Source organism: Octopus sinensis, linkage group LG22 (assembly GCF_006345805.1).
Source record: "Octopus sinensis linkage group LG22, ASM634580v1, whole genome shotgun sequence".
NCBI lineage: Eukaryota > Metazoa > Mollusca > Cephalopoda > Octopoda > Octopodidae > Octopus > Octopus sinensis.
The window spans coordinates 20,232,378-20,251,779 of record NC_043018.1 but is presented as its reverse complement, the minus strand read 5'-3'; the positions used below and the strand labels follow the sequence as shown (position 1 = coordinate 20,251,779).

General features: G+C 37.9%; 1 protein-coding gene across 5 annotated transcripts in view; it reads right to left on the bottom strand.

Annotated features, from left to right (window-relative positions):
• Positions 1-19,402, bottom strand: part of LOC115223120 (alpha-1,6-mannosyl-glycoprotein 2-beta-N-acetylglucosaminyltransferase-like) — a 635,056-nt gene that overhangs the window by 53,537 nt on the left and 562,117 nt on the right. For all 5 annotated transcript variants that reach the window (XM_036512165.1, XM_036512164.1, XM_036512166.1 and 2 more), the window contains one exon: positions 1-46. This exon is cut by the window's left edge and continues 52 nt beyond it. In XM_036512165.1, the coding sequence (XP_036368058.1) occupies positions 1-46 (46 nt within the window). The remainder of the gene's footprint in view (positions 47-19,402) is intronic.

Sequence of the window (19,402 nt, the reverse complement as noted above, 5' to 3'; positions counted from 1 at the left end):
GTGATGGGTTTAATTGTAATGAATGAGGAAAGAAAATCTGGATAACCTGTTTGAAAGAGAAAATAAGAACAGAAGCAAATGAAACCTGTTGGTGACAGATGTCATCATTTTGTGATAATACATGAAAAGTCTTCAGGATAATCTTTACAATATTTAAGAGGACATCAATGCTTAGTACACATTCTTTAGATAAAGTGGATATCCATGTTAATACTTGAGAAAACATCAAAATTGAACAATATAAAACTTAAGCATTCAGATTTCTCTCTGTCATGTCTATTGCATTTTCTTTTATTTGTTTCAGTCATTTGACTGTGGCCATGCTGGAGCACCACCTTTAGTTGAACAAATCGACACCAGGACTTATTCTTTGTAAGCCTAGTACTTATTCTATTGGTCTCTTTTGCCAAACCGCTAAGTTACAGGGACATAAACAAACCAAAATCAATTGTCAAGTGATGGTAGGAGGACAAACACAGACAGACAGACATACACACACATATACGAAAGGCTTCTTTCCAACTCCATCTACCAAATCCACTCATAAGGTTATGGTTGGCCTGAAGCTATAGTAGAAGATACTCGCCCAAGGTGCCACGCAGTGGGACTGAACCCGGATCCACGTGGTTGGTAAGCAAGCTACTTACCACACAGCCACTCCTGCATCTATAAAATTTGTTCTCATTCTTTTGAATTAATCATACATTATCTCTTAGCTTCAAAAAAGAGGTCTGTGGGCAGATCACAAATCCTAAACTTTTATATCTGTGGAAATCTTGTATATATATCTATGTATAATTCAATATACATTAATAAAGGTAAGTTTGCTCTCGTTAAGAGCCTGTATAGTTGTGAACAGATATTGGTACCCTCATGGGTTTTCTCACCTCTGACTGAGTGGTAGTTTGACTATATGACAACTAGGTGGAGAGAAAGCTGCATCCATGAACAGCTGATACTCAGTTTCATCTGAGTAAACTGAAGCATCATGGAATTAAGTGCCTTGCTCAATGACTCAATGCGCTGTCCAGCTCAGGAATTGAACTCATGGCTGTATGATTGTAAATCCAACACTAACTCAGTGGTTCTCAACCATTTTTTTTTTTTGCCTTTGGGCCCCTTTAATTCCTATTTTCCCCTACTCTATATAGCCATTTGCTGCATATATAAGTGTGTATATGTGTGTGTATGGGATGGAAGCACTCTGTCGGTTACGACGACGAGGGTTCCGGTTGATCCGAATCAATGGAACAGCCTGCTCGTGAAATTAATGTGTAAGTGGCTGAGCACTCCACAGACATGTGCACCCTTAACGTAGTTCTCGGGGATAGTCAGCGTGACACAGAGAGTGACAAGGCCGGCCCTTTGAAATACAGGTACAACAGAAACAGGAAGTAAGAGTGAGAGAAAGTTGTGGTGAAAGAGTACAGCAGGGATCACCACCATCCCCTGCCGGAGCCTCGTGGAGCTTTAGGTGTTTTCGCTCAATAAACACTCACAACACCTGGTCTGGGAATCGAAACCGCGATCCTATGACCACGAGTCCACTGCCCTAACCACTGGTGTGTGTATACATATAATCTTACTGTGTGTTTATAATTAAATATTATTAGGAACTATATATATAAACAAATTGTTAAAATATTTGGTGTATTGTAAAAGTGTAACTGATTTATTGCAAATAAATTTTCACTACAAAATCTTATATGGACTACGCCAAGGGTCATATGGACCCTAGCTGAAAACCACTACAAACCATTAGACCACACGCCTTCACTAAACTGTAACATAATGTGTTGAAATTTCCAATTTTACAAATGTTAATTTGACAGTTTCTTCCTCTGGAAATATTCAAATCAAATCTGACTGTTCAGCGTCCATATTACTCTGTCAAATATAATGCTTACTTGTTCACTTTGCTTTGAATTAATCAGGCATTATCTTGTAACTTTGAGATTTCAATTGTGTAGTTGCACATTTTTGGGGTGACATTAAAGGTGGGTGTGAAAGATAGTATCTGGGTGGTTTGAACACAAAACAGGTAGAATATTTGGGTCGGATACGGCTGGTTTAACTGCTAATGGGTTATGGTCTTCTAGTGGAGGCGCAATGGCCCAGTGGTTAGGGCAGCGGACTCGCAGTCGTAGGATCGCGATTTCGATTCCCAGACCGGGCGTTGTGAGTGTTTATTGAGCGAAAACACCTAAAGTTCCACGAGGCTCCGGCAGGGGATGGTGTTGATCCCTGCTGTACTCTTTCACCACAACTTTCTCTCACTCTTACTTCCTGTTTCTGTTGTACCTGTGTTTCAAAGGGCCGGCCTTGTCACTCTGTGTCACGCTGAATATCCCCGAGAACTACGTTAAGGGTACACGTGTCTGTGGAGTGCTCAGCCACTTACACGTTAATTTCACGAGCAGGCTGTTCCGTTGATCGGATCAACCGGAACCCTCGTCGTCGTAACCGACGGAGTGCTTCCATGGTCTTCTATGAAGGAGGACCTGTTTGAAGCAATTCTGTTTCTAAGAACAAAATCTTAGTCAATTTTGGATTTGGAATCAAAAGACTACCTTCTATACTTACAGACACAATATGTCTTTATTTACATTATTTACATTTGATGGATATTTGTCCTCATCTTGTTTGTTGTTAACACAATGTTTTGGCTGATATACCCTCTAGCCTTCTTCAGGTGTCTTGGGGAAATTTCTATATGGTACGCTTGACAATTGCTAAGAAATCTCTCTGCATGAAACCAATGGTAGTCTTGTTAACTTATAAAATAAGGAATATTTAAGCACCAATGTAGTGTTGTGCACTCATTCTCACTGTTTGATATAAGCGTACAATGTGAGTGTGTATATATATATATATATATATATATATATATATATATATACACACACTTGATGCTTAAATATTCCTTATTTTATAAGTTAACAAGACTACCATTGGTTTCATGCAGAGAGCTTTCTTAGCAAATGTCAAGCGTACCATATAGAAATATATATATATATATATGTAAAGAGAGAGAGAGAGAGGGAGAGAGAGGGCCAGATGAATAGAGAGATTTGCAATGCTGTGAACTCTACATTAAAATATATACTTAAGAGACAGTCAAGACTTACTTAATAGACAGAGAAAGAAAAAGAAAGGAGGAGAGAAAATGAGAAATAAAAAAAAACAGCAGAAAGAAAACTAAACAAAATATAATAAAAACAACAAAAACGAAAACAAAAAAAAACAACCAAGAACAGATAAAAAAAAACACCATCCCATTCTCACCACCACCACCACCACCACCACCGCCGCTGAAGATTTTGGTTAACAAAAAAATGAAAAAATGAAGTGGTTCCTTTTTATGAAAAAGAAATGTGTCAGAAAATTTTATCTCCTTTTAACAATAAGGAGAATATTTTCTTTAAAAGGGGTGAAAATGGGGGTTTGATGGAAGAGAGTGGGAGGGAGGCGTGTCATTTATGTAAGAAAAACAGAAGGGGTGGGGAAGGAGTAGGCAGTGGGTGTGAGGTATGAATGATTGTTAAGGCATTAAACATAGATTGGTGGGGGGCGGTAGGAGGGGGTGCGTGTTTTTCCTTAGAGTTTGTCTTGGAGACAGAAGCATGTTTGTTTATGGAGCGTTAGAAAGAGATGAGGTGGGGGGGGGAGAAGGATTGGCATGGAGGGAGGGGGAGATAAAGACAGAAAAGAGAGAAAATGAGAATGAAAGATAGATTGTGGGGAAGGAGTGATTGGAGACAGAGACGGAGAGAAATGGGGGGGAGAAAGCGGGGGGGGGAAGCGAGGGTGAGGAAGAGGGGAAAGAAAGGAGAAAAAGGGATGTGTGAAATAGAGAGAGAGGAGAGAAGGGAAAGAGAGATAGATATAGAAAGAGGGAGAGGAGAAATGTGAAGGAGGCAGAAGGGGAAAGAGACATAGCAGTGGAGGGGTGAAAGAGGGGGATAGAGTGACTGGAGGGGGTAGAGGGTAGGAATGGGGGCGGGGGAGAGAGCAAAGGAAATTCCTTCATGCAAGGTATTTCCTTAAATTTAACATTTTAAACATGGAAGTGTAAGAATGTGTCAGTCTGTCTGTCTGGGTGGGTGGATGGATGAATGGATGGGGGAAGAGGAGGAGGGGGTTGCTGATGTATGAAAAATAAAAGGATGGTTACTAGGGGGTCAAGGGTAACCATTATGAACACTACCACTCTCACCACCACCACCCTGCCATTTTGTTTTTCTTTGTTGATGTATGAATCATTTTTGCCATTTGTTAACTATTAGGACCACCAACGAGAGAGAGAGAGGGAGGAGGAGAGAGATAATGTGAAGTGGATGGTGGTGGGCATGGCCGGATGGGTAGGAGGTGGTTTGTACTGTCAGTGTGGTGTGTCTGATATTAGATAGATATTAGAAGAACACGTTAAGCAGAAACCCAAATCTTTAATTAAAGCAGAGATTCCAGTTTTTTAATACAGATGGATCACTTAGTAATTTGACCAAATATATGTCAGTAGGTCAAAGGTCAGAGGGCAACAGATGAACTAGATTTGCAAGTGAGTGTGTGAGTATGGGGAAATTAAGTAGAATGGAAAGGTAGAAGTGAATAGGGAAATTATTAAGTAATTCAGTAAGTTTGTGGGGGAGGAGGAGCTACAAAGAAATTCCCAAGACTGTTTAGTATAATGAAAAGACCTCATAAGTTACTTTTTCAAGTTAATATCAAAACATTTGATATGGATAAAATATCAAAAAAAAAAAAGAAAAAAAACGAATCAAAAATAATTATTAATATAGGCGCAGGAGTGGCTGTGTGGTAAGTAGCTTGCCTACCAACCACATGGTTCTGGGTTCAGTCCCACTGCGTGGCATCTTGGGCAAGTGTCTTCTACTATAGCCTCAGGCCGACCAAAGCCTTGTGAGTGGATTTGGTAGACGGAAACTGAAAGAAGCCTGTCGTATATATGCATATATATGTATGTATGTATATGTTTGTGTGTCTGTGTTTGTCCCTCTAGCATTGCTTGACAACTGATGCTGGTGTGTTTACATCCCCGTCACTTAGCGGTTCGGCAAAAGAGACCGATAGAATAAGTACTGGGCTTACAAAGAATAAGTCCCGGGGTCGATTTGCTCGACTAAAAGCGGTGCTCCAGCATGGCCGCAGTCAAATGACTGAAAAGAGTAAAAGAGTAAAGAGTATATAAACAGAAGATACAAATATTACAGGCATCGCCCCACACACACACTAAATAAACATAGACGCACATAGAGATATAAGCATGCGCAAATGAAGACATACAATAGAAATTCAAAATGGCTGACGGTTAGTAAGGAGAGACACACAAATAAGAAAGAAGAAAACAAAGGACCACTGATGCGGCCACAGGAGTGTGACGAAAGAACTCTGACCGAAATAAGATTAAGATTAATGCAAAAAATAAATAACACTGAAGCAAAGTAACACCAAATATATAGTGCGTGTGTTTTATTGGCTAAACTGGCAATATGACCATTCCGAAATATAACAATATCTGTTTCAACACATGACTTCACATAAAAAATCTTGCACAACAAATATATAAACGTACTATAGTAATAATGTTCTACTGATATACCTATACTGTATGGCATAGTATGGTGTATAGTATAAGCTGTAATACTGTAGCAGTATAATATGGTGTCTGGTAGAGTTATTGTACTAATGTGGTACCATAGGGTATTGTAGAGTGTATGGTAGAACCGCAGGCTATAATGATAATATAATACTGCATAGCATAAGGCTGCAAGCTGGCAGAAATGTTAGAAGTGCTTAGCGGTATTTCGTCTGCCATTACGTTCTGAGTTCAAATTCCGCTGAGGTTGACTTTGCCTTTCATCCTTTTGGGGTCGATAAATTAAATACCAGTTACTCACAGGGGCCGATGTAATCGACTTAATCCGTTTGTCTGTCCTTGTTTGTCCCCTCTGTGTTTAGCCCCTTGTGGGTAGTAAAGAAATAGGTATTTCGTCTGCCATTACGTTCTGAGTTCAAATTCTGCCAAGGTCGACTTTGCCTTTCATCCTTTTAGGGTCGATAAATTAAGTACCAGTTATTCACAGGGGTCAATGTAATCAACTTAATCCTTTTGTCTGTCCTTGTTTGTCCCCTCTATGTTTAGCACCTTGTGGGTAGTAAAGAAATAGGTATTTCGTCTGCCATTACGTTCTGAGTTCAAATTCTGCCAAGGTCGACTTTGCCTTTCATCCTTTTAGGGTCGATAAATTAAGTACCAGTTATTCACAGGGGTCAATGTAATCAACTTAATCCGTTTGTCTGTCCTTGTTTGTCCCCTCTGTGTTTAGCCCCTTGTGGGTAGTAAAGAAATAGGTATTTCGTCTGCCATTACGTTCTGAGTTCAAATTCTGCCACGGTCGACTTTGCCTTTCATCCTTTTAGGGTCGATAAATTAAGTACCAGTTATTCACAGGGGTCAATGTAATCACTTAATCCTTTTGTCTGTCCTTGTTTGTCCCCTCTATGTTTAGCACCTTGTGGGTAGTAAAGAAATAGGTATTTCGTCTGCCATTACGTTCTGAGTTCAAATTCTGCCAAGGTCGACTTTGCCTTTCATCCTTTTAGGGTCGATAATTAAGTACCAGTTATTCACAGGGGTCAATGTAATCAACTTAATCCGTTTGTCTGTCCTTGTTTGTCCCCTCTGTGTTTAGCCCCTTGTGGGTAGTAAAGAAATAGGTATTTCGTCTGCCATTACGTTCTGAGTTCAAATTCTGCCACGGTCGACTTTGCCTTTCATCCTTTTAGGGTCGATAAATTAAGTACCAGTTATTCACGGGGTCAATGTAATCAACTTAATCCTTTTGTCTGTCCTTGTTTGTCCCCTCTATGTTTAGCACCTTGTGGGTAGTAAAGAAATAGGTATTTCGTCTGCCATTACGTTCTGAGTTCAAATTCTGCCAAGGTCGACTTTGCCTTTCATCCTTTTAGGGTCGATAAATTAAGTACCAGTTATTCACAGGGGTCAATGTAATCAACTTAATCCTTTTGTCTGTCCTTGTTTGTCCCCTCTATGTTTAGCACCTTGTGGGCAATAAAAAAAAAAAAAAGAAACGTTAGCATGCTGGGCAAAATGCTTAGTGATGTTTCATCTGTCTTTACGTTCTGAGTTCAAATGCTGATGCGGTCGACAAATTAAGTACTAGTTGCATACTGGTGTTGATCTAATCGACTGGCCCCCTTCCCCTAGTGTAGAAAAAAAAAATAATACTGCATGGCATAGTATGGTGTATAGTATAAACTGTAATACCATAGCAGTCTAATATGGTGTATGGTAGACTTATTGTACTAAAGTGGAACCGTAGGATATCATAGTGTATGGTAGAACTATAGGCTATAATGATAATATAATACTGTATGGTATAGTATGGAGTATAGTATAAACTGTAATACCATAGCAGTCTAATATGGTGTATGGTAGACTTATTGTACTAAAGTGGAACCGTAGGATATCATAGTGTATGGTAGAACTATAGGCTATAATGATAATATAATACTGTATGGTATAGTATGGAGTATAGTATAAACTGTAATACCATAGCAGTCTAATATGGTGTATGGTAGACTTATTGTACTAAAGTGGTACCGTAGGATATCATAGTGTATGGTAGAACTATAGGCTATAATGATAATATAATACTGCATGGCATAATGGTGTATAGTATAAACTGTAATACCATAGCAGTCTAATATGGTGTATGGTAGACTTATTGTACTAAAGTGGTACCGTAGGATATCATAGTGTATGGTAGAACTATAGGCTATAATGATAATATAATACTGTATGGCATAGTATGGTGTATAGTATAAACTGTAATACCATAGCAGTCTAATATGGTGTATGGTAGACTTATTGTACTAAAGTGGTACCGTAGGATATCATAGTGTATGGTAGAACTATAGGCTATAATGATAATATAATACTGTATGGTATAGTATGGTGTATAGTATAAACTGTAATACCATAGCAGTCTAATATGGTGTATGGTAGACTTATTGTACTAAAGTGGTACCGTAGGATATCATAGTGTATGGTAGAACTATAGGCTATAATGATAATATAATACTGTATGGCATAGTATGGTGTATAGTATAAACTGTAATACCATAGCAGTCTAATATGGTGTATGGTAGACTTATTGTACTAAAGTGGTACCGTAGGATATCATAGTGTATGGTAGAACTATAGGCTATAATGATAATATAATACTGTATGGCATAGTATGGTGTATAGTATAAACTGTAATACCATAGCAGTCTAATATGGTGTATGGTAGACTTATTGTACTAAAGTGGTACCGTAGGATATCATAGTGTATGGTAGAACTATAGGCTATAATGATAATATAATACTGTATGGTATAGTATGGTGTATAGTATAAACTGTAATACCATAGCAGTCTAATATGGTGTATGGTAGACTTATTGTACTAAAGTGGTACCGTAGGATATCATAGTGTATGGTAGAACTATAGGCTATAATGATAATATAATACTGCATGGCATAGTATGGTGTAGTATAAACTGTAATACCATAGCAGTCTAATATGGTGTATGGTAGACTTATTGTACTAAAGTGGTACCGTAGGATATCATAGTGTATGGTAGAACTATAGGCTATAATGATAATATAATACTGTATAGTATAGTATGGTGTATAGTATAAACTGTAATACCATAGCAGTCTAATATGGTGTATGGTAGACTTATTGTACTAAAGTGGTACCGTAGGATATCATAGTGTATGGTAGAACTATAGGCTATAATGATAATATAATACTGTATAGTATAGTATGGTGTATAGTATAAACTGTAATACCATAGCAGTCTAATATGGTGTATGGTAGACTTATTGTACTAAAGTGGTACCGTAGGATATCATAGTGTATGGTAGAACTATAGGCTATAATGATAATATAATACTGTATGGTATAGTATGGTGTATAGTATAAACTGTAATACCATAGCAGTCTAATATGGTGTATGGTAGACTTATTGTACTAAAGTGGTACCGTAGGATATCATAGTGTATGGTAGAACTATGCTATAATGATAATATAATACTGTATGGTATAGTATGGTGTATAGTATAAACTGTAATACCATAGCAGTCTAATATGGTGTATGGTAGACTTATTGTACTAAAGTGGTACCGTAGGATATCATAGTGTATGGTAGAACTATAGGCTATAATGATAATATAATACTGTATGGCATAGTATGGTGTATAGTATAAACTGTAATACCATAGCAGTCTATATGGTGTATGGTAGACTTATTGTACTAAAGTGGTACCGTAGGATATCATAGTGTATGGTAGAACTATAGGCTATAATGATAATATAATACTGCATGGTATAGTATGGTGTATAGTATAAACTGTAATACCATAGCAGTCTAATATGGTGTATGGTAGACTTATTGTACTAAAGTGGTACCGTAGGATATCATAGTGTATGGTAGAACTATAGGCTATAATGATAATATAATACTGTATGGTATAGTATGGTGTATAGTATAAACTGTAATACCATAGCAGTCTAATATGGTGTATGGTAGACTTATTGTACTAAAGTGGTACCGTAGGATATCATAGTGTATGGTAGAACTATAGGCTATAATGATAATATAATACTGTATGGTATAGTATGGTGTATAGTATAACTGTAATACCATAGCAGTCTAATATGGTGTATGGTAGACTTATTGTACTAAAGTGGTACCGTAGGATATCATAGTGTATGGTAGAACTATAGGCTATAATGATAATATAATACTGTATGGCATAGTATGGTGTATAGTATAAACTGTAATACCATAGCAGTCTAATATGTGTATGGTAGACTTATTGTACTAAAGTGGTACCGTAGGATATCATAGTGTATGGTAGAACTATAGGCTATAATGATAATATAATACTGTATGGTATAGTATGGTGTATAGTATAACTGTAATACCATAGCAGTCTAATATGGTGTATGGTAGACTTATTGTACTAAAGTGGTACCGTAGGATATCATAGTGTATGGTAGAACTATAGGCTATAATGATAATATAATACTGTATGGCATAGTATGGTGTATAGTATAAACTGTAATACCATAGCATCTAATATGGTGTATGGTAGACTTATTGTACTAAAGTGGTACCGTAGGATATCATAGTGTATGGTAGAACTATAGGCTATAATGATAATATAATACTGTATGGCATAGTATGGTGTATAGTATAAACTGTAATACCATAGCAGTCTAATATGGTGTATGGTAGACTTATTGTACTAAAGTGGTACCGTAGGATATCATAGTGTATGGTAGAACTATAGGCTATAATGATAATATAATACTGTATGGCATAGTATGGTGTATGGTATAAACTGTAATACCATAGCAGTCTAATATGGTGTATGGTAGACTTATTGTACTAAAGTGGTACCGTAGGATATCATAGTGTATGGTAGAACTATAGGCTATAATGATAATATAATACTGTATGGTATAGTATGGAGTATAGTATAAGCTGTAGTACTGAAGTGGTATAGTATGGTGCTGACATAAAACGGTAGAATGACACAAGGTATTAAAAATCTCTATTCTTTTGTTCTTTCACTTGTTACAGTCATTTGACTGTGGCCATGCTGGAGTACTGCCTTTAGTCGAGTGAATCAACCCCAGGTCTTATTCTTTATAAGCCTAGTACTTATTCTATCATTCTCTTTTGCCGAACCGCTAAGTTACGGGGATGTAAACACACCAACGCCAGTTGTCAAGTGATGGTGGGGGAACAAACACACACACATACACACACACAAATATACACATATATACAATATACATATACATACGACGGGCTTCTTTCAGTTTCCATCTACCAAATCCACTCCCAAAGCTTTGGTTGGCCCGAGGCAATAGTAGAAGTTTAAGATGCCATGCAGTGGGACTGAACCTGGAACCATGTGGTTGGGAAGCAAGCTTCAACCACACAGTCACACCTGCGCCTGTATATGGAATTCTTTTGTGGGGTGGGGGCTGGGAATCGAAGCTCACTAAGTAATATTTCATGTAATGTAGACTAGCTGTTATACCGTGCATCTGTTACCACATCAAATCATGAAATGATTGTAAGAACCATTAAAATGAAAGAGAAGACGAGATAAAATATACGATTTAGATGTCAGTTATATGTGTGTGTGTGTACTGTTATATATATGTATGTGTGTGTGTGTATACTGTTATATGTGTGCGCGTGTACTTTTATATATGTGTATGTACTGTTATATATATGTGTATACTGTTATGTGTGTGTGTGTACTGCTATATATATATATGTGTGTGTGTGTACTGTTATATGTTTATATATATGTGTTTGTGTACTGTTATATAAGTGTATACTGTTATATATGTGTGTGTGTATTGCTATATATATGTATGTGTGTGTGTGTGTACGTTTATATATGTGTGTGTGTGTACTGTTATATATGTGTGTGTGTGTGTACTGTTATATATGTGTGTGTGTACTGTTATGTATATATGTGTGTGTGTGTACTGTTATATGTGTGTGTGTGTGTACTGTTATATATGTGTGTGTGTGTACTGTTATGTGTGTGCGTGTACTTTTATATATATATATGTGTGTACTGTTATATATGTGTGAGTGTGTGTACTGTTATATATGTGTGTGAGTGTATATATATAGATGTTTATGTGTGTATATATATATATATCTATATATGTACATGTGTGTGTGTGCGTGTGTGTACACATACGTGTATCTAAGCAAACATATGCATATCTATGTATGTACACACTCGCACATATATACATACACCTCCCACCTACATAGATATATGCGTACATATGTATAAGTGTATATATGTACACATAAACACGCATGCAAAATTAATACAGTCACAGAAAGCTGACAAAATTTATTGTCGCGGTTTTTTCATCAGATATATAAATCCCATCTTTTCACTTTTTCTAAGGGGATTTTATTTTAAAAGCTATTTTACTTTCATTTATTATTATTATTATTATTATTATTTTCTTTTTTTTTTTGGCGTTATGTAAAATCCTGTTGTTTTTCACACAAAGTAGCGGCAAAAATAAATGGGGAAATATGAAAAAAAAAAAAAAAAAAAAAAAAAATCTAAGAAAATAAAAATAAAAGAATTTTTGCAAAGCTAATTCTTCCAACATAAAATTTCTTGAAACAAAACAGGAGAGAACACATCAGTTTGGCACCAAAAAGTAGAGAATGCAATAAAAATTTTACCAAAAAAAAAAACCGTAAAAAAAAAAAAAAAAAAAAAGCTCTCTACAACCAATAATGGCAGATGGAGTTTTCTGAAAGTATTGTTTCAAAAATCTTTGTTGAACATAAAAACACCGTAAAGTTGTCTGGTTTGTTTGACATTTTTGGCACTTAGTGGCATGCACGACAGATTTGCAAGTTTAACGGAGCAGTCAGCCGCGACAAAAACCACTTGTTGCTTTTTTTTTTAACCCCTCTAAAATGTCGCCTTGGTTACTATAAAGTTTTATACAAAACCACTTTTCAGCAGATTAACCTGAATTTTCACTTGGCTGCCGCCGCCAATGAAGTCCGTTGTATCAAGTCAACTCTTCCCAACACCCCTCTCCACACCACACAACCAAGTCAAGTTGTTTGCTCCAGTTCATTTATCAGCATTCAATTCTTGAACACTTCTTAAACCTATGGGCATGGGTGGATGGGCAGAGTGGGTACCATTACAATTCTCTCTTGAACACTCATAGTCCATTATTTCATTTTTGTGTCCATTTTACCATGCTAGCATGGGTTAGGTGAATATATTCTTTTCTACTCTAGGCACAGAGAAGGGGCACCCTGTTGGTTATGATGACGAGGGTCCCAGCTGATACGATCAACGGAACAGCTTGCTCTTGAAATTAACGTGCAAGTAACTGAGCAATCTACAGACACATGTACTCCTAACGTAGTTCTCAGGGAGATTCAGCGTGAGACAAAGTGTGACAAGGCCGGCTCTTTGAAATACAGGTACAACTCATTTTTACCAGCTGAGTGGACTGGAGCAACATGAAATAAAGTGTCTTGCTCAAGGACACAACGCGTCGTCGGGAATTGAACTCACGACATTACGCTCATAAGCCGAATGCCCTAACCACTAAGCCACGCTCCTTTACTGAAGGCACTGGGAAGGCACATGGCTCAGTGGTTAGAACGTCGAGTTTATGATCGTGAGGTTGTGAGTTTGATTCTTGGACTGGGCAGTGTGTTGTGTTCTTGAGCAAGACATTTTATTTCACATTGCTCCAGTTCTCTCAGCTCTAGAGATGAGTTGCGACATCACTAGTGCCAAGCTGTATCGGCCCCTTTGCCTTTCCCTTGGGTAACATCGGTGGTGTGGAGAGGAGGGGAGGCTGGTATGCATGAGCGACTGCTGGTCTTCCACAAACAACCTTGCCCGGACTTGTGCCTTGGAGGGTAACTTTCTAGGTGCAATCCCATGGTCATTCATGACCTAAGGGGGTCCCCTCCTCCACTCTAGCACAAGGCCCAAAATTTTTGGGGAGGGGTTAGTTGATCAGATTGACCCCAGTACGCAACTAGTACTTAATTTATAGACCCAGAAAGGATGAAAGGCAAAGTCGAATAGGTGAATACATCATCAGAACATTGTTTTACTGCTGGATGACTTTCTTGTCACTAACCCTTATTTGTTTTTCAATTAACGAGGCACCTCGTATTCTGATCTTTTGCTATTGTGCCATCTTTGAAGGCACAAAGCCAGCAGATGATTTGTGGACAGGAGAAATACACACAGTTTGGCATTAGAAAGAGCTTCCAAGTGTGGGAACTCTACCAAAGCAGAAGTTGGAGCACGACACAGTTCTTGAACCCACTGGATCTTGTCAAACTATCCATTCCATACCAGCATGGGACATGGGTGTTAAACGATGACGTTGACAATATATAGAACATGACTAGCGCTCTGTCGGTTATGACAACGAGGGTTTCTAGTTGAACCAATCAATGGAACACCCTGCTCATGAAATTAATGTACATGTGGCTGAGCGCTCCACAGACACACGTACCCTTAACCTAGTCCTCAGGGAGGCACTATAACAGAGACACTCAACACCATCATTGTCATCATCATCATCATTTAACCCTTTAGCATTTAAACCGGCCATATCCGGCCAAAAATATTCTACTTGTTTTATGTTCAAACTAGCCATATCTGGTCTCTCACACCAGCCCTACAATACCGTTTAAAAAATTAACAGCTACCTCATAGATATAAGATAATGCATGATTAATTCAAAACAATGTAGATGAAGAAGCATTAATTTTGACAGAATAATGCGAACACTAAAGGGTTAAAATCCATTTTCCATGCTGATATAGGTTGGACAATTTTCACAGGTGTTGGCCAGCTGGAGAGCTACCTGGGTTCCAGGTCTGTTTTGGCATAGTTTCTATAGCTGATTGCCCTTCCTAATGCCAACAAGTATTTATGGTCCATTTTACAGTAGAGTGGTTTCTGGTGTTGGACAATTTTGAATTTAATCTAATGTGCACTAATTTCCACCCAAATATTGATGCAATAACAAATATCCACCAAACAGATATTTCACATCATATATTCCTACTATATCAAAATGACTGAATTTTTATTGTTCTTTATCATCTGTGAACAGTATTTTCATTAAATTTCTTTAAATGTTTCTTATTAAGAAGTGGTAAAGATACAAAAGAACAAAGGAACTGCTTTTGTTAAATCAAGAAATCTTTCTTTATTAATGATACGGATGTTAACCTCTAACATATTATCCTGTGTATTTTCATTCAGAGATGTCTAGTAAATATATTGGGTTGTCCGGAAAGTTCGTGCCGATTTTTAAAGGAAAGAAAAAGGTCAATAAATACTTGCCATTACATTTTAATCAACCAAATATGAACCCTTTTGTTTCACAATGCGTCTCCATCTTTTCTTTAACTTGAAAATACCCTCTTCCCAGAATTTAGGTAGTTTCATGGCAAATAAATCATCAAGGTATCTTTTTACGTCATCCAAGGAATTGAAATTTTTACCATTAAGACTATTCTGCAGAGACTTGAATAAGTGGAAATCCGAAGGAGCAATATCTGGTGAATATGGAGAGTGGGGTAACACATCCCAGCCGAGCTGCAGCAATTTTTGTCTAGTTCCCAAACATCAAGTGCCGAAAATGAACTTTCTTATCTTCCATTTTAAAGGGTTACAGAATTAACACAGGTTATAGGAACATTAACCTTCTTCCACGTAAAGATAGCTTAAAATGTGCACTCAGCTGGCAAAAATGAGTTGTACCTGTATTTCAAAGGGCCGGCCTTGTCACACTCTGTGTCACGCTGAATCTCCCTGAGAACTACGTTAAGGGTACTCGTGTCTGTGGATTGCTCAGTCACTTGCATGTTAATTCCACGAGCAAGCTGTTCCGTTGATCGTATCAGCTGGGACCCTCGTCGTCGTAACCGACGGAGTGCTCCCTAGTCAAATCCTATTTTATGGACTCAATCATTTTCTAAAATAAGTCGAAAGGTAAGCTACTATAAATTGGCACAAACTTTCCGGACAACCCAGTATATTTGAAGGAAAATATACATTCACCGTACTCTGAGGTACCTGTCTCTTATTTCTAACCCAAATACTTTGTTCATGATGTTATTCCTGTTTTATATCATTAACGAACAGTAACTATCATTTTGATCAATAACTTCATAATAAATCATAACTGATCCAAAATAATTTGTTTAATTAATCTTCCTCATTTACAGATTCAAAATAAATAATTTAAAAAATACAATATTTTTTGCATGCAAAATGGAAAAAAAATTGTGTATGATAAGAGGTTAAATAATAATAATAATAATAATAATTCAGGGACCATTTGAGCGGGATGGGCTATTCAGGGACCATTTGAGCGGGATGGGCTACTCAACCTGAAGAAAATTCTAACTGGGCCCCACCTGCAAGGTCATGTGCAGTTTATCTTGATATGAGATCACCATGCCGCGCACATATGGCTGTGATGCATGTGCCTGGTGTGCCCTTATCAGACGGGTAGTCATGATGGGTATATTGGGCTTTGTATATTTTACCCCAGTGTCACTTTGATGGCATGAACTGCTCTCTCACTCAATAATAATAATAATAATAATAATAATAATAATAATAATAATGGTGATGATAAATTTTATTTTAGAGATTTGCATGATGGCGGTTGATATGTTATCCCTGATTCCATGATGGAGTCAATGATAGAAGATTGTCAATTCTCTGCTCTATACAGAATTAACTACAAACGCCTTATGAAATCAATCAGACATTTGTAAGTCTCCTCACACTTCAGAGAGCCACAGAAGACTGTGTTTCTGGTGATGAATTACCCTCCACTGTCTTCCAGCAGGTAATTGGTTTGTTGCTTGCTACCCATGAACCATTTTGGTTTACCATGGAAAGCAATTTAGGAACAATCCATTGATCTGAATCTGGCAACCATCAACTCTTTAAGTTAGATATTGCAACAATTTTGGTTACAAGAATGAATGCTTCCTGGGTTGAAGTAACGGAAAGAAAAACAAGGAACTGAGCAGGAACACATTCCAAGCAAGACTGGAAGGAAGTGTTCAGATACGAAATTTTAAGTAAAACATCCTACTTTTTAACATACAACAGAAGTTGTGGAAGTTTTGTCAGATTCTACTGATAAATCTTTTAACACTTCTCTGGCCGTGTTTCTATGGAAATACACAACTTATGGTTTCAGCAAAAAGGATTTGGTAAAATAACTATTCTTGGAAACACTCCAAACAACAACAAACTTGCACAGATGAGGCACAAGGGAGAACCAGTTGTGTAGAGTTTGGGGAGAGGGGACCCAAAACCCTAATCTGATCTTGGAAACATAACGGAAGTGTCTTCCACACAAAATTATGTCGGATGGTTTTAATTACAAACATTTCAATGAAAAAATATGTATTTTGTATCAAAGAACTGGATGCCTTCTTTTTACATCTATTGTCTTCTCATGCTGTACTCTTTCACCACAACTTTCTCTCATTCTTTCTTCTGTTGGTCTGCTTGCTTAGCCAGCGGGGTGGCGTCATTTCAAAGCTAAAACAATGTGAAGCGCATTGTGACCAGCGATGTTAGCCTGGTTGGTCACGTGATTTGTTCCTTACAGTTCCCTTAATCCACTCCTCAAGATTGCTACTTTATTTTACTGACCCCTGTCTAACATCCATTTTATTCTAGTAGCTCTTATATTTTCAGTGGTCTAAGGACCTTGTAATGAACGAATGCTTAAAAAAAAAAAAAGTCTGGCAGTTGTCCATACAATACGGGTTTCCCTTCTCTATAGAACTGTTGTTTCTACAAGGGAATGGCTGCAGAATTGAACCCCAAAAAAACCTGGCACAAGTACCATTGCAGACATTGCTGTGAGAACACAAAGTGATGGAAGAGATATCACGGGGTATCTGTCCTTATGTGGAGATGAAATGGCCCAGTGGTTAGGACAGCAGACTCACAGTCGTAGGATCACGGTTTCGATTCCTAAACTGGCCATTGTGAGTGTTTATTGAGAGAAAACACCTAAAGCTCCATGAGGCTCCAGCAAGGGGTGGTGGCGATCCCTGCTGTACTCTTTCACTGCAACTTTCTCTCACTCTTTCTTCTGTTGGTCTGCTCGCTTAGCCAGCGGGGTGGCGTCATTTCAAAGCTAAAACAATGTGAAGCGCATTGTGACCAGCGATGTGTAGCACCATCTGATAGCCTGGTTAGTCACGTGATCACATGATTTGTCCTCACAGTTCCCTTAATCCACTCCTCTAGATTTCTACGTTATTTTACTGACCCCTGAAAGGATGAAAGGCAAAGATGACCTTGGTGGGATTTGAACTTAGAGCACAAAGGATCTGAACAAACATTGCAAGGAGCATTTAATCCAATCCTCTAACAACTTTGCCATTTCCCACATCATTATTGTTATTGTTGTTGCTGCTGTTTCACTTGTTGCAGATGTCATGGCTGCATGGTAAGAAGCTTTCTTCACAACCACATGGTTCTGAGTTCAGTCTCACTACATGGCACCTTGAGCCAGCATCTTCTACAATAGCCTTGGAGCAACCAAAACCTTATGAGTAGATTTGTTAGACAAAAACTGAAAAAAGTCCATTGTGTATGTATATATATGTACATACATATATATATATATATATTGGGTTGTCTGGAAAGTTCGTGCCAATTTATAGTAGCTTACCTTTCGACTTATTTTAGAACATGGTTGAGTCCATAAAATAGGATTTAACTACACCTCCATTTAGAGCACAGTTTAATCTATCTTTTCATGGAAGAAGGTTTATGTTCCTATAACTTGTGTTAATTCTGTAACCCTTTAAATTGGAAGATAAGAAAGTTCATTTTCAGCACTTGATGCTTTGGAAACCAGACAAAAATTGCTGCAGCTTGGCTGGGATGTGTTACTTCAACCTCCATATTCACCAGCACCGCCTCGACTGGCTTCCGTGCCGGTGGCACATAAAATACACCAATCTGACCGTGGCCGTTGCCAGCCCCGCCTGGCACCTGTGCAGGTGGCACGTAAAAAGCACCCACTACACTCACGGAGTGGTTGGCGTTAGGAAGGGCATCCAGCTGTAGAAACATTGCCAGATTAGACTGGAGCCTGGTGCAGCCTTCTGGCTTCCCAGAACCCCGGTCGAACCGTCCAACCCATGCTAGCATGGAGAACGGACGTTGAACGACGACGACGATTGCTCCTTTAGATTTCCACTTATTCAGGTCTTTGCAGAATGGTCTTAATGGTAAACATTTCAATTCCTTGGATGATGAAAAAAGATATCTTGATGAATTCTTTGCCATGAAACCACCTCAATTCTGGGAAGAGGGTAATTTCAAGTTAAAGGAAAGATGGAGATGCATTGTGCAACAAAATGGTTCATATTTGGTTTATTAAAAATGTAATGGCAAGTATTTATTGACCTTCTTCTTTCCTTTAAAAATTGGCACAAACTTTCTGGACAACCCAATATATGTGTATGTGTGTTTTTGTGTCCATCCCCCATCACTGCTTGACAACCATTGTTGGTGTGTTTACATCCTCATAACTTAGCGGTTTGACATAAGAGACTAACAGACTAAGTTCTAGGCTTTAACAAATTACTGGAGTTGATTCGCTTGACTAAATATTCTTCAAGGCGTTGCCCTACTATGACTGCAGTCTTATGACTACAACAAGTAAAAGATTAAAGATTAAAGATAAAAAAAGACATG